General features: G+C 44.0%; 1 protein-coding gene across 1 annotated transcript in view; it reads left to right on the forward strand.

The window, feature by feature from the left end:
- LOC142301663 (uncharacterized) overlaps nt 1–14,317 on the forward strand; it is a 150,302-nt gene extending 135,985 nt beyond the window's left edge. Inside the window, exon 25 of the mRNA XM_075342681.1 lies at nt 13,174–14,317. Coding sequence (XP_075198796.1) covers nt 13,174–13,604 — 431 coding nt within the window. The 3' untranslated portion in view covers nt 13,605–14,317. The remainder of the gene's footprint in view (nt 1–13,173) is intronic.
- Nucleotides 14,318–15,796: the final 1,479 nt, after the last annotated feature.

Here is a 15,796-nt window from a genome sequence, read left to right on the forward strand (position 1 = left end):
GTCAAAATGTCTGTATACTCCTGAAAATTAGATGAGCATTTTATGGGTCCAGCTACAGAATGAAATAGCTTTTAAGTCCCTGTATATTAAAGGGGTTTTCCCACAGAGAAAGTTAACTTTAAAGTTCATTTTGATCAATAGATCTTGGAATAAGAATAAGTTCCACAATTGGAACTATTTTTAAAAAAAAAAAAAAAAAATGTCCCTGTCCTGAGATAATCTTAAAAAAGTACACATGCAATGTACTGCGTAATGGCTGTTTCAGACCATACAGGAACTTGGTCTGATCACACTACAGCTCCTAAGTAGGGGAAGATGCAAAAGAGTATAAAGAAATTACAGCACGGGATAATAGAGGATTCTTTTTGTCAGGTAAAACATTTCCCTGCTTGTTTTTAAAACCTGTTTTACCTCAAATAAATAATTATTTACAATCCCGTGCTGTAATGTTTGTATACTTTTTTACTTCCACCTCGGCCCAGGAGATGTGATATGATCAGACCATATACCTGTATGGCCAGACACAGCCATTACACAGTCCATAGCAGGGACACATATGTAAGATTATGTAGCACCCTGGAAAACCAGGTAGTGGCACATATAGGCTCCCGCAGAACATCAATCCCACAAAGGGTTACAGCAGCCGACCTGAAACCCTAGTCACCCCCCTTATGGAAGGACAGACACACCAGTGGGCGGGACCAGGCGGATAGGGAATGCCCACCTAGGGGTCTGGAGAGCCGGGGCGGGGAAACAGTCAGTTTCAGATAGTTGGAAGTGAGTGGAGGTGCCAAGCTGACAGGTGCCAGGGTCGGAGCCCTGACACCTTGGTTAGGTAGCAGACAGTAGCCAGGGTCTGCAGGAGATGGGAAGACGGCTGCTGGAGATCCGAGGTGGACCGGGGCAGGGTTGGAGCCCGCCGGTACGGACACCGGACAACCAACCCGGAAACTGTGTCCACAGAGGGGGTACTTGGACCCTGAATCCTGGACCGTCACCAACGGCCTAGCTAATTAACCAATTGAGGGCAGAATTATAGGTCCTGTCCCAACCTAAGTCCCGAAAAGTAGACAACCACCCACCGAGAGGGATAGGGCAACCAACAGGGCCCGTAGATCCCAAGGGTCAGCATCAGACGGGCACGGCTCCCAACCAGAGGACCGGGAGCGGACTCCTGTGTTTCACACCCGGAAGTCCTATCTACAAAACAGTACAGAGGAGAGAGACTTTGATTACCAAACCCGGGTGTGGGACCTAATACACCCATCTGCGGCAGCCGGCCACCATCATCTTGATTTACCACAGGACTTGTGTGCTTTATTCCACCGTGAGTAACATCCCCGGCCTGACTGGGTACGCCAGCCCCTTCAATCACAATCCTCAGCATAGAGACACCGGGCCCCGGGGCATCCATCCCTACCCACGGAGGGGTTAACATCCAGCTGCTATCACATCTCCCAGGGTCTCCCATAACAGCAGCGGTGGTGCCATACCTCACCACACACCGTGGGTGGCGTCACAGACAATTTGCAACCAATCCCGTACAAAAACGTCACATTTTTTCGGAGTGTCCGCGCGACCACCGGGTCCGGAGAACCCCTCAAGCCATACCGTAGATCCGGATCCGAGCAGCAGCGGCTGCTGGCGTGGGGGCGGCACAATTATCTCCGCACAGGAACATTTTTTTTAAAACACATTCAATTGTGGAAATTATTAGTATTCCAAGATCTGCTGTTTAAAATTAACTTTGTTTGTTGGAAAACCCCTTCAAGTCTCAGCCCAGCAAGCTGTAGCTTTATAAGGCAAAGTCGTATGTGGAAATCTGGGAGCTCTTAACAAGGTTTCCACAGACAGACATTGAGCAAGCCACTCCGCTTAGCAAATCCCAGAAGGACTATGGCCTTCACACTTCACAAGTCAGTCCAGGGTCAACAATTGTATTCTAGAAAGCAGTAACAGAGTTCAATGAATCAACAAGTGTCAGTAATAACATAACTGACAACACCCAGCAGACTGCTGGGAGTTTAAATAGGTTGTGGCCCAACCCTAAACTTGCAGCATGGAGAAAATAACATTGCCTGACTAGTTGTGCTGCAGAAAAGCACACTTCCTTGGGTGGTATGGCACCACAAGTCGTACCTGCATCGCCCAGTAATTCTAGCAGTCTCCCTCCTTCAATTGTCAATGCAGTGTAAGTTTAGCACCGCCTGGTGACAGGGGCTAAGATTGTTGTAGTAGGTTGAGACAAGCAATGTGGGGAAGAAAGGGAGTTTACACTTTCAAAAATGATTATACCCTGTGTGCAGAATTATTAGGCAAATGAGCATTTTGATCACCTGGTACTTTTTATACATGTTGTCCTACTCCAAGCTGTATAGGTTTGAGAGCCAACTAGAGGCTAACAATTCAAATAGTTTCAGGATAGTCAAAAGTACATATAAAGTGAAAAAACAATCCCTTTAAAAATTCTATTTTATTAAATACGTCTTAAAATTACCCAAGTGATTCACCTGTACAGAAATTATCCAGGGTAGTAGATAAAAACTGGCTAACACGGTACAAAGATATATTTTACTTGTATCAAAACCAGGGTAGTATAAATATACACCAGGGATGCCACCCCTATTTAAAAAAAAATTCAAACAAGAGCAACAAATAGGAGTGTGGGGTCCCAGATGGGATTAAATTGACCCTATTATGGACCTACCACCTCACTCCTTCCTACCGACGGAGGTAATACCGCCTTAACTTAACTGGGCACCCCCGTTCCTCGGTGGCTATCCCTCACTTACCCTAATAATTTCCCTACCATATAAGGAAAAAATGAGAGTGCCTATGCAAAATACTAATAATTATTGGTTGGCCTTATTAGCCCTCAATGGATCTCAAAGAGAGGGCAATGGTTAAGATATTATATTATACCCGGTTTTAATATGCTCCAATTCAACTGGTCATTAATTAATATACAGGGATAACAGATATTACACTACCCTGTTACTCATAACCATTTAATATGCTCCAATTCAACTGGTCATTAATTTATATACAGGGATAACAAATCCATAAACCAAACCAATATGCTCCAATTCAACTGGTCATTGATTTAAATACAGGGATAACAGATACTACAACACCCTGTTACTCATGTCCATTTAATATGCTCCAATTCAACTGGTCATTGATTTATATACAGGGATAACAGATCCATTAACCAGACCAACCTAACAGATATATTTAACTTGCATTCAACAAATCCCAACCTCTGGAATAATACCAGTATACACACTCATTATAAATGACTAAATATCATTTTATAAAGTAAAGATATTAACTTCCCTTTTTAGGTGCATCTGCACTGCCTCGACGCGTTTCTCCACCCTCTAATCCGGTTCACCAGGAGGCCCAGGGAGAAAGGGAACCATTCAAAAGTGATACATGTCTCCTTATGGCAGCAGCTGCCGCCATTAAACCGGCAGTTTAAATAGACCATATCATATAACCATGAACACAAATGTCCAAGGTACAAGCCAGCAGGCTTCTGTCTCATCTAGGCATAATGCGCATGTCAGATTCAAATTCAATCGCTAGAGCGTGTGAGATAGACATTGCGCATGACCTGACGTCATAGCTCATTAATTCATGACTCATTACTGTTGTTTCAGATAACCGCGCCCACTCGAACCATATTTGGGCGCCGAACACGCCCATCGATTCCAGACGCGGCGCCCTAGCAACCTGACAAACACGTCTTATCATGACGTACTGCCCCACATTGCGCACGCGCCCGACACACCACGAGAGGGTATCACCTCATATTGTGCGTTAAAACCGCGCGTGCGCAGCGATTTAAGTGAAAAAGCTCCGTATTATTTAACACCACATATACATAGATAATACCGGAGGAAGGATTTACCTACACCTAATGCGTCACTCCCTTATTAGCAGGGTCTGAGGACCTCAGAAAGAGAAAGTTGCCATATCACCACTTTCATTAATGTCATTAATCACCATGGCAACCAAACTCACTAATAAAATCCATAAATCGGTCCTTTGTGCCAGCACTGGTCGTGAGTACTTCCTGAGAGATTTCGCAAATTGTAAAAGTGAAGGCCTGGTCTATCTAGCAATATGTGATTGTCCCCTTGACTATGTAGGGAAAACTAGGAGGGAACTGAGGAGACGTATAGGGGAACATGTCGGTGACATCAGGCATAAAAGAGAGACCCCTATAGCGAGACATGTGACATTCCTTCCTCAAAATCCTGTTATCCCAGTCACCTCCTCTGGGATTCCGTCTAATCATTTCCAGGACTCTGAAGCAGACCGATTTTATATTGCCCTGGTGGAAGTCCCACACATGTCTCGCTATAGGGGTCTCTCTCTTTGGAAATTGGCAAACCATGACTTCTTGGGGGTGCTGTGAGGACTGAATTTGGGAAACACTGGTCTAAGAGATCTATGTACCACTATACCATATGCATAAACAGTACCAATAAGATATACACAGAAATAGCAGTGCTATAATATATGTAAATATATGCGGATACATACATATTATGTATATATACAGTCATGGCCAAATGTGTGGCACCCTTGAAATTGTTCCAGAAAATGAAGTATTTCTCCCTGAAAATTATTGCAATTAAACATGTTATCCACATTTCCTCTTCGTATTTTGGAAAAAAACAAGGGAAAAACAGGCAAATTAGACATAATTTCACACAAAACCTTTCCAAAATTGTGGGTAAACAACTATTTCAAGCATGTGATGCCCGGTCAAACTCACCTGTGTAACAGGTGTGAGCAATATGAAAATCACACCTGAAACCAAATAAAAAGGGTAGAAGTTAACTCAATCTTTGCATTGTGTGTCTCTGTGTGGCACAATAAGCATGGAGAAAGAGGAGAAGAGAACGGATTGTGAATATGAGAACCAAAATTGTTGAAAAATATCATCAATCTTAAACTTACAAGTCCATCTCTAGAGCTCTTGATAATCAAGACTGCAAAGAAAAATTAATTTAAGATTGCAACGCATGATAGTCTGAATGGTGGATAAGTAGACATAATAAAGTTCCAAAGAAATTTAAGCTGTCCTGCAGTCTCAGGGTGCATCAGTGTCAGTGCAAACTATCCGTCCATATTTGAATGAAATGAAAAGCTATGGCAGGACACCCTGGAGGCCACACTGAAGACACGTAGACATAAAAAAGATAGACTGTGGTTTGCCAAAATGTATGCTAGTAAGCCAAAATCCTTCTGGAAAGCATCTTGTGGACAGATGAGCCCAAGATAGAGCTTTTGGTAAAGCTCATCATTCTACTGTTTACCGAAAAGGGAATGTGGCCTACAAAGAAAAGAACACAGTATCTATAGTCAAATATGGTGGAGGTTCAAAGATGTATTGGGTTGTTTTGCTGCCTCTGGTACTGGGTGCCTTGACTGTGTGCAAGACACCATGAAATCTGAAGATCACTAAAGGATTTTGGGTTGCAATGTAGTGCCTAGTGTCAAAGAGCTGAGTTTGCGTCCTAGAGCATGGGTCTTCCAGCAGGATAATGTCCCCAAACATACTTCAAGAAGCCCACAGAAATGGATGGAAACAAAGTTCTGAAGTGGCAGCAATGAGTCCGGACCTAAATCTCATTGAACAACTGTGGAGAGCTCTTAAAATTGCTGGAGAAAGAGGCACCCTTCAAATATGAGAGACCTAGAGCAAAAGAAAAGTGGTCTAAAATTCCAGCTGAGAGGTGTTCAAAGCTTTTTGAAGCTATTATTCCAAAGGATGTGCAACCAAATATTAAGTTTTGGGTGCCAACAATTTTGTCAGGCCCATTTTGGGGGTTTTGTGTGAAATTATGTCCAGTTTGCCTTTTTTTCTCAGGTTTTGTTTTGTGTTGTTTCAAAACACACAAAGGAAATAAATGTGTGTATAATAAAACATTTCTAATTATCTGGAGAAATTCTTCATTTTCTGGAACAATTTCAATGGTGTCAATACTTTTGACTATGATTGTATGCATGTACAGTACAGACCAAAAGTTTGGACACACCTTCTCATTCAAAGAGTTTTCTTTATTTTCAGGACTCTGAAAATTTAGATTCACATTGAAGGCATCAAAACTATGAATTAACACATGTGGAATGAAATACTTAACAAAAAATTGTGAAACTGAAAATATGTCTTATATTCTAGATTCTTCAAAGTAGCCACCTTTTGCTTTGATTACTGCTTTGCACACTCTTGGGAACACTATTCTCCTTATGGAGACTTTGCAAGCCAGTCTGGCTGCTTTCAAGTAAGGGGACTTATAGCTGCCACGCCCCTCTGCAAAATTCAAATTGTCTCTCCAGGACAATATCTAATCTAATATCTATATATCCTAAGTTATATGTAAAGGGTTGTTAAAAATCCACATTTAACTTTTTGGATCGCTACTTCCAATAGGTGGCGCTGCGCTAGAGTTTGTCTCCAGTCCTGGAGAGACAATTTGCACACTCTTGGCATTCTCTTGATGAGCTTCAAGAGGTAGTTACCGGAAATGGTTTTCACTTCACAGGTGTGCCCTGTCAGGTTTAATAAGTGGGATTTCTTGTCTTATAAATGGGGTTGGGACTGTCAGATGTGTTGTGCAGAAGTCTGGTGGATACACAGCTGATAGTCCTACTGAATAGACTGTTAGAATTTTTATTATGGCAAGAAAAAAGCAGCTGAGTAAAGAAAAAGGAGTGGCCATCATTACTTTAAGAAATGAAGGTCAGTCAGTTCGAAAAATTGGGAAAACTTTGAAAGTGTCCCCAAGTGCAGTGTCAAAAACCATCAAAAGCTACAAAGAAACTGGCTCACATGAGGACTGCCCCGGGAAAGGAAAACCAAGAGTAACCTCTGCTGGGGAGGATAAGTTTATCTGAGATTAGATCAGATTAGAGACCAGGTCAAATGCAGCAGACACATCTCTAGAACAACTTTTAAGAGGAGACTTTGTGGAGCAGGCCTTTATGGTAAAATAGCTGCTAGGAAACCACTGCTAAGGACAGGCAACAAGCAAAAGAGACTTCTTTGGGCTAAAGAACACAAGGAATGACATTAGACCAGTGGAAATCTGTGCTTTGGTCTCATGAGTCCAAATTTGAGATCTTTGGACCCAACCGCCATATGTTTGTGCGACGCAGAAAAGGTGAACGGATGGACTCTACATGCCTGGTTCCCACCGTGAAGCATGGAGGAGGAGGTTTGATGATGTGGGGGTGCTTTTCTGGTGACACTATTGGGGATGTATTCAAAATTGAAGGCATACTGAAGCAGCATGGCTACCACAGCATCTTGCAGCAGTATGGTATTCCATCCGGTTTGCGTTTAGTTGGACCATCATTTATTTTTCAACAGGACAATGACCCCAAACACACCTCCAGGCTGTGTAAGGGCTATTTGACTAAGAAGAAGAATGATGGGGTTCTACGCCAGATCACCTGGCCTGCACAGTCACCAGACCTGAACCCAATCAAGATGGTTTGGGGTGAGTTGGACCACAGAGTGAAGGCAAAAGATCCAACAAGTGCTAAGCATCTCTGGGAACTCCTTCAAGACTGTTGGAAGACCATTTCCGGTGACTACCTCTTGAAGCTCATCAAGAGAATGCCAAGAGTTTTCAAAGCAGTAATCAAAGCAAAAGATGGCTACTTTGAAGAACCATAGAATATAAAACATATTTTCAGTTGTTTCACACTTTTTTAAGTTTTTCATTCCACATGTTTTCATTCATAATTTTGATGTCTTCAATGTGAATCTACAATTTTTAGAGTCATGAAAATAAAGAAAACTCTTTGAATGAGAAGGTGTGTCCAAACCTTTGGTCTGTACTGTATATTGAACCATTGTTTGATAGATTAATGTATGGAATTAATAGTAACTTCTATATTACATAAGACAAAAAAGTGTAATTACCCCTTAACACTAATCGGAAGCAAATATATGAAAAGCCGCAAATAAGTTACAGAGTATTACCCATAAAAGACAATAATTGCATTTAGAAATGGCTAGAAAAATTCATCCAAAAAGTCATGATTAAAGGTATTGCTGCAAAACACATACGGTATATAATGACCATATAAACTCCCAGTAAGAGGTCACTTAATCGACATATTAAAAAATATCAATATTTGTTACTCCAAAAGATATATACCGTATGTCATGCATGTGTAATAATACCTAAAAAAGAGAGGCAGAGTCCCAGAAAAATCACTCAATAATATGTTATGAGGTCCTGTCTCTTATTCAGACCATCAGGCATGCGGCTGCCCAAGGTAAAAATCCAATAGCTCTCCCTATTCAGGAGTTTGCGTTTATAGTTGCATCCTCTCAAAGCGTGAAAGACTTTCTCAATACCCGCGAAAGTAGATGTATCTCTGTTGTGCTCCACTATAAAATGCCTAGAGGCCGAGGAGATGCTGAGCGCAGTAGTACTACTGATATCCGATAGGTGCTTACAGACAGGGCCGGTCTTAACCTGAATGGCACCCTGTGCAAAACTGCCCTTTGGTGCCCCCTACTAATTTTTTACCCAGTTTCCCAGGAAACAAACAAGGACCAGAGGCCATTTTTTTTTATATCCTAAGAAAATTGATCTCTTCAAATGTACAATAAATTACAAATTTGTACTGGAGAATCTGCACCTCAAATCCACCACATCTGATCTCGTTTTTTTAGAGGTCTTCCGATTTCAACCATTTATGCCGTATCCATGGATATTACACCCCACTCCAACTCCGACTCCACCCCTCAAGCCCTCCACACTCACCACCATTCTTGGAAAACGTATGTGTGTGTGTGTGTATATATATGTATATATATGTATATATATATATATATATATATGTGTATATATATATATATATATATATACACACACACACACAGTCATGGCCAAAAGTGTTAGCACCTTTGAAGTTGTTCCAGAAAATAAAGCATTTCCCTTAGAAAATTAATAATACACCCCCTACACCTCCCCTCTCCATAATATACTCTACACCGCCCCTTTCCATAATCTCTCTCCCACACTGCCCCTATTTATAATATTCCCCCACACGAAAGCCCATGTGTATCATATCCCCACACACTGCCCCTCTGTAAAATATCACACACACACACACACACACACACACACACACACACACACACGCACACTGCTCCTCTGTATAATATCTCTCTCACACATACTGCCCCATGTATAATATCCCCCACAAACACTGCCCCTCAGTAGAATATATCCACACAATGCCCCTGTGTATAATATTCACACACACACACACACACACACACACACACACACACCACACACTGCTCCTCTGTATAATATCCCCCCAAACACACTGCTCCTCAGTGTAATATACCCCACACACTGCACCTCTATATAATATCCCCCACACTGCTCCTCTGTATAATATCCCCCCACACACTGCACCTCAGTACACTATCCCCCCACACACACTGCACCTCAGTATACTATCCCCCCACACACACAGCTCCTCAGTATAATATCCCCCCACACACTGCTCCTCAGTATAATATCCCCCCACACACTGCTTCTCTGTATAATATCCCCTACACACAATGCCCCTCTGCATAATACCACCCGACACACTGGTCTTCTGTATAATATCCCCACATACACACTGTTCCTCTGTATAATATCCTCCCACACTTCTCCTCTGTTTACTATCCCACACACACTGTTTATCAATATAACATCCTCCCACACCTACTACTCCTCTGTATAATATCATCCCACACCTAGTGCTCCTCTGTATAATATCCTCCCACACCTACTGCTCCTCTGTATAATATCCTCCCACACTCTACTCCTCTGTATAATATCTCCCCACTGGCTCTGCTCCTCAATATATCCCCCTCCACACACTGCTCCTCTGTATAATGTCCGCACACGTAAACTGCTCCTCTGTAAATACCATCGCACACTATAATATCCCACACACTGCTCCTCTGTGTAGCATCCTCCACACACACACACTGCCCCTTTATATATCCCCCACACACTGCAACTCTGTATAATATACACACACACAATGACCCTCTGTGTAATATAACTCATGTATACTGCTCCTTTGTACACTATCCCCCATGCAAGCTGCCCCTCTTTATATATATCCTCACACACACACAATGCTCCTCTGTATATCACCCCACCCACACTACCCCTCTGTATACTATCCACCTACACACATTGTCTCTCTGTATATTATCCTCCTGGTATATATGTCCAAATGCTGGTATATATGTCTGCATCCTGGGCCCTTCCTGGTATGCATGTCCCCATCCTGGTTTATTGTTCCCTTCCGAGCATAAATGTCCTCTTTCAGGTATACATGTCCCCATCCAGGGACCCTCCTGGTATGCATGTCCCCATCCCAGTTTATTTGTCCCTATCCTGGTATATATGTCCAATCCTGGGCACCTCTTGGTATGTATATCCGTCTCTTGGGCACATTCTGGTATATATGACCCCATCCTGGTTTCTGTCCCCTTCTTGGTATATATGTCCTCCTCCTGGTATATACGTTCCTATCCTGGTTTATTTGTCCCTTTCCCAGCATATATATCCCCATCCTAGGCTCCTCCTGATTTATATATGTCCCCATCCTGTTTTTTGTCCCCTGCCTGGTATATAATCTCCTCCTTCTTGTGTATATGTGCCTTTCCTAGGTCTCTCCTCGTATATTTGTCTACTGCAAAAAGAAAAAAAAAACAAACATTTTACTCACGCTCCCCGACTCCCACGTCCTGCAGCGTCCTCTCTGAGCATCGATGCATTTCAGCTGGATGTGTGCCCCCACACATCCAGCTAAAGCAAGGCAGGGGCTGCAGTCAGCGCCCAGGACCTGGGGCTGGAGTCAGTGGCCCCCCACCACCCGCGGCTGGAGTCAGAACCCGCCCCCCTGCGGCTGAAGTCAGCGGTCCCCTCCTGCCCCTGCGGCTGGAGTCAGCACCCCCCTGCGGCTGGAGTCAGCGGGTCCCCTATCACCCCCGGCAATCTTCAGCTCAGAGCGCCTACCTCTCCCTTCCGGATACTGCGCGCTCGCCAGCTTCGCATTTCCCACAGCACTGTGATGAGGTGCAGAGTGATGACCTCATCACATTGGGCTGCGGGATGACGCGCCACCTTTCTACTTTGCTCCATTCACAGTACCTCCTCACCACATGGCTAATTTGCTTGCAATGCCCTAGAAGGACTTCGCACGCACCTTAGTCATGTGCAGACTGCAGTTGTTGCTGAAGCGACACCACCGGGCCCCTCTGCTGCAGCTGTGAATGGGGCTCGGTGAAGATGGTGGGCCTGGCTAGCCAGGGGCTACATAAAGCTGAGTAATTCACCGGCGGTGGTTACAGTAAAAACGCAGTGCTGGGACCAGAGGAGCCAAAAAAATTATGACTTCTTACCTCTCTGTTGCGTCCCCTCTGAAGCATGGCCGTCGGCTCCCTGTGCGACCGCACAAGTCGCACATGCCTAAAGCCGGCCATGCTTACGGATGCGTTTTTTTATGAGATATGTGTTTTGCAGCAGTACCTTTAATCATGACTTTTGGGATGAATTTTTCTAGCCATTTCTAAATGCATTTATTGTCTTTTATGGGTAGTACTCTGCAACTTATTTGCGGCTTTTCATATATTTGCTTCCGATTAGTGTTAAGGGGTTATTACACTTTTTTGTCTTACGTAATATAGAAGTTACTATTAATTCCGTACATTAATATATCAAACAATGGTTCAATATATCTCTCTTTAGAGGGGTATGTCAATATAGGGTTAATATGGGAGTTTCATGTTTGCTTTTATTATCCCACCCCCTCATTTCCCTTTTTAACGTTTAGCAGAAAGTTTTTAGTTTAGGGACCATGTAGAAGGCGCACATACGCCGAAACGCGTAGTCTGAGAGACTACTACTCCTATTTGATATGAAATTTTGCCCCCTGCGTGGATCTATTTTTAATGGAATTATTTAATAAAATTTGCATCGCAAAATTTTTTTTTAAGAGTATCAACTGAGTCTTGGAATTTGTCTGCTGCAGTTTTGGATGATTTTTTTCTACATTAATTTGAATGGGTGAAAAGTGCTGTAAAATCATAGAAAAAATTGACATGCTGAGTGTTGTAAAAAAAACATTTCAGGGCTCAAAATATGTGCTTGGGAAAAAGCCACAGCGTGTGCATGAGATTTTAGAAAACTCATTGATTATGCTGGTACTGTGAAACACTGTATTTTTTGCACCAAATATATTGTGTAATATATATAACAAAAGTTTCTATGTGCGAACATACCCTAAGTACACCTTTCGGTCACAAGTCTATGAGATTGTTGAAGATCCAATTACAAAATCGTGGCTAAATTATTTGTATGCCAATGGCTTGCTTAGGAACGTGATTCGCATTCTTGTTGTTTGTAGACAACAACCAAATTTATTTTTGTGCCTCTATTATTTGTAGAATGGTTGTGTGTGTTTTGGTGTAAAGGTGGCTTTACACGCTGCGACATCGCTAGCCGATGCTAGCGATGGCGAGCGTGATAGCACCCGCCCCTATCGTTATGCCGATATGTGAAGATTGCTGCCGTAGCGAACATTATCGCTACGGCAGCGTCACACGTACTTACCTGCTTGGCGACGTCGCTATGACCGGTGAACCGCCTCCTTTCTAAGGGGGCGGTTCGCTCGGCGTCACAGCGACTACACTAAGTGGCCGCCCAATCAAAGCGGAGCGGCGGAAATGAGCGGGACGAACATCCCGCCCACCTTCTTCCTTCCTCATTGCTGGCGTGTGGCAGGTAAGGAGAGGTTCCTCGTTCCTGCGGCGTCACACGTAGCGATCTGTGCTGTCGAAGGGACGAGGATCAACTTCGCCCAAGCGACAGCAGCGATAATTGGGAGAGGACCCCATGTCAACGAGGAGCGATTTTGGACGTTTTTGCAACGATCCAAAATCGCTCCTAGAAGTCACACACAACGAGATTGCTACAGCGGCCGGATGTGCGTCACAAAATCCGTGACCCCAACGAGATCGCTGTAGCGATCTCGTAGCGTGTAAAGCCCGCTTAAGTTGTTACTTTGACCCTACTTTTCCTTAATTTTCTTACAAAAAATTATATTTCTTTCTGTATATAGCTAAGTTACGTTTCCAGCAGCAGGTCCAACAGATAAGAAGTGTTTCCCAAACCGGTCAAAAAAAACAACATACAGATCCGATTGTGCCCCGTTTATCTGGAGGCTCCAGAAATCTTCAGGAAGCTGAGTCAGGCAGCCAAGGATCATTAACACCTGTGACTGGAAACCAAACTCCAGAAGAATACTGGTCAGACTCTGTTCAAAGCTCCAGATCTCCAACACCTATAAACACAAGTGCTACACATTCGCCAACGAGGCTTAGTATTCCTGGAACCATGAGTAAGAGCTGGAGGAATCACACAGAGGGATCTTCGCTAAGTCCACAAAGCCAGGGTGACATGGAGGGATCAGTTGATGCCCTGGGTCCCTTCTCACCTAGGGCTTCAGCTCTTCTGTCCCCTAGACCCTATCAACCTCGAAAATCAACGTAGATAGAAAGATTTAGTAAGGAGATCGCATATTCAGAATAAGTCATGGATGTATTATACCAAGACAAATATTAATTGATTTTACCTTTGCACATTTATTTCAATGGCATGCATTTTTTAATATGCATATAATATTTTAGACATCTGCTTATTAATGTATCACCTTAATAATTTTATCAAATGATTTTCATGAATAACACCCTTAATCAGGGCTATTATATGCAGATCCAGCCCTGAAAGATGATGTTATGTATGTTATTTATAGCTGCCAAGACCAATTTGTGAGCCGTAAATATAGTATATACATTGCAAATTAACTTATTCTGTATATTTATTATTTTTCATACCCAAGGGTATTGTACTGGGGTGGAAATCACACACTTTAGCTATATAGTTGTATTTTTAGCTTTGACTTGATGATGAAAGTGAATCTGTCGGTAGGATCAACCCTCCTAAAGCCTGCTTTACACCAGGCAATCTATCGGGCGATAGATCGTCGGGGTCACGGTTTTTGTGACGCACATCCGGCATCGCTGGCGATGCCGGCCTGTGTGACACCTCCTAGCGACGCAGTATCACTCACAAATCGTGAGTCGGGTACTGCTCGTTAGGTTCCATAATATCGGTTACTTTAGTCGCCCATCGTTTCCGTGGTAGCACACGTCGCTCCGTGTGACACCACGGGAACGATGAGCAGCTCACCTGCCTCCCGCGGCCGCCGCCGGCTCTATGTGGAAGGAAGGAGGTGGGCGGGATGTTTACATCCTGCTCATCTCCGCCCCTCCGCTCTGATTGGCCGGCGGCCGTGTGACGTCACTGTGACGCCGAACGTCCCTCCCACTCCAGGAAGTGGACGTTCGCCGCCCACAGCGAGGTCGCACGAGAGGTAAGTATGTGTGACGGGGTTTAGTAACTTTGTGCGACACGGGCAGCGATTGCCCGTGACGCAAAAAGGACGGGGGCGGGTACGATCGATTGTGAAATCGCACAATCGGTCGTACCGTGTAAAGCAGGCTTAAGGCATCTATATGGGCGTGTAGGTCATAGAAAGCTGCATAAAATGATGACTTTATATTTTCCATACGTTGTCTTATGTTAGAGATATCCATGTTTTTATTATATGTAACACAGCTGTTCCAGGCTGGCAGGACACTGATGTCACTAGGAATCTGCCTACAGATCTTCTTTTAAATAAAAGGTGGAGTTACCAGTGTGAGACATGTAACTAACGCCAAACAGAAGATCTTTGCCTTCTTACAAACATGTTTACTGTAGGTCTCACAGCTCTGCTGTATTGGAACAATATTGCAGCATTGGCCGCCTGTGAGATGGAAGATGAATCTAAGAAGAACCTGCAGAAGTGTTAGGGCTCGTGCACACATTGCGTAATTGCATGCATTTACGCTGCGTATTGCACTGCAGCGTAAATGCATGCGTCCTGCGTCCCCTGCACAATCTATGTGCACACGATACTTTTATGAATGCAGCGATTTGGGTGCTAAAATTTTGACCGAAATCCATGTGTTCATAAAATGAGCATGTCAATTAATTTGTGCGCTGTGGATGCAGCTCCCACTCTGTCTATGGTGGGGGCAGCAGCCATAGCTCATGAAATCGGCTTTTTTTGTACAGAAAAACTGCATCCATTATGCAGTGTTTCTGCAGCTATTTGACGCGCACATGTGCTGTCAAATCGCTGCAGAATATTCAGCAGTTACGTGTGCATGAGCCCTTACAATTGTTACGCCCTGGCCAGGCAAGGTAGTCACAGATAGGGGACTGGTGTAGTGCGGGGCCCTAACAAGGTGACAGCAGCCAAACAATTAAAACCCTAGTCACCCCCCTCAGTGCTTGATGGACACACCAGGGGGCGGAGCCAGGCGGTTGGACATGCCCACCGAGGAGTTCGGATGGCCTGGGGCGGGAAAAGTAGTCAGATGAGTTTAGGAGGTGAAGTAAAGTGGAAGCAGGCCTGTGTGTCAGGTCTGCAACTAACTGACAGGTGCCAGGGTTGGAGCCTGGGCACCTTTGGATAGGAGGCATACGGAGGCCTCAGTCTGTAGGAGTGGGGAAGACGGCTTGGTGGAACCGTGGTGGACTGGAACAGGGTAGTGGCCCGCCGGTACCGACCTGGGGAACCGACTCGGAAACCGGAGCACAAAGGGGGGTACTCAGACCCTGAAGCTAGGTTCAGA

Source organism: Anomaloglossus baeobatrachus, chromosome 4, assembly GCF_048569485.1.
Source record: "Anomaloglossus baeobatrachus isolate aAnoBae1 chromosome 4, aAnoBae1.hap1, whole genome shotgun sequence".
NCBI lineage: Eukaryota > Metazoa > Chordata > Amphibia > Anura > Aromobatidae > Anomaloglossus > Anomaloglossus baeobatrachus.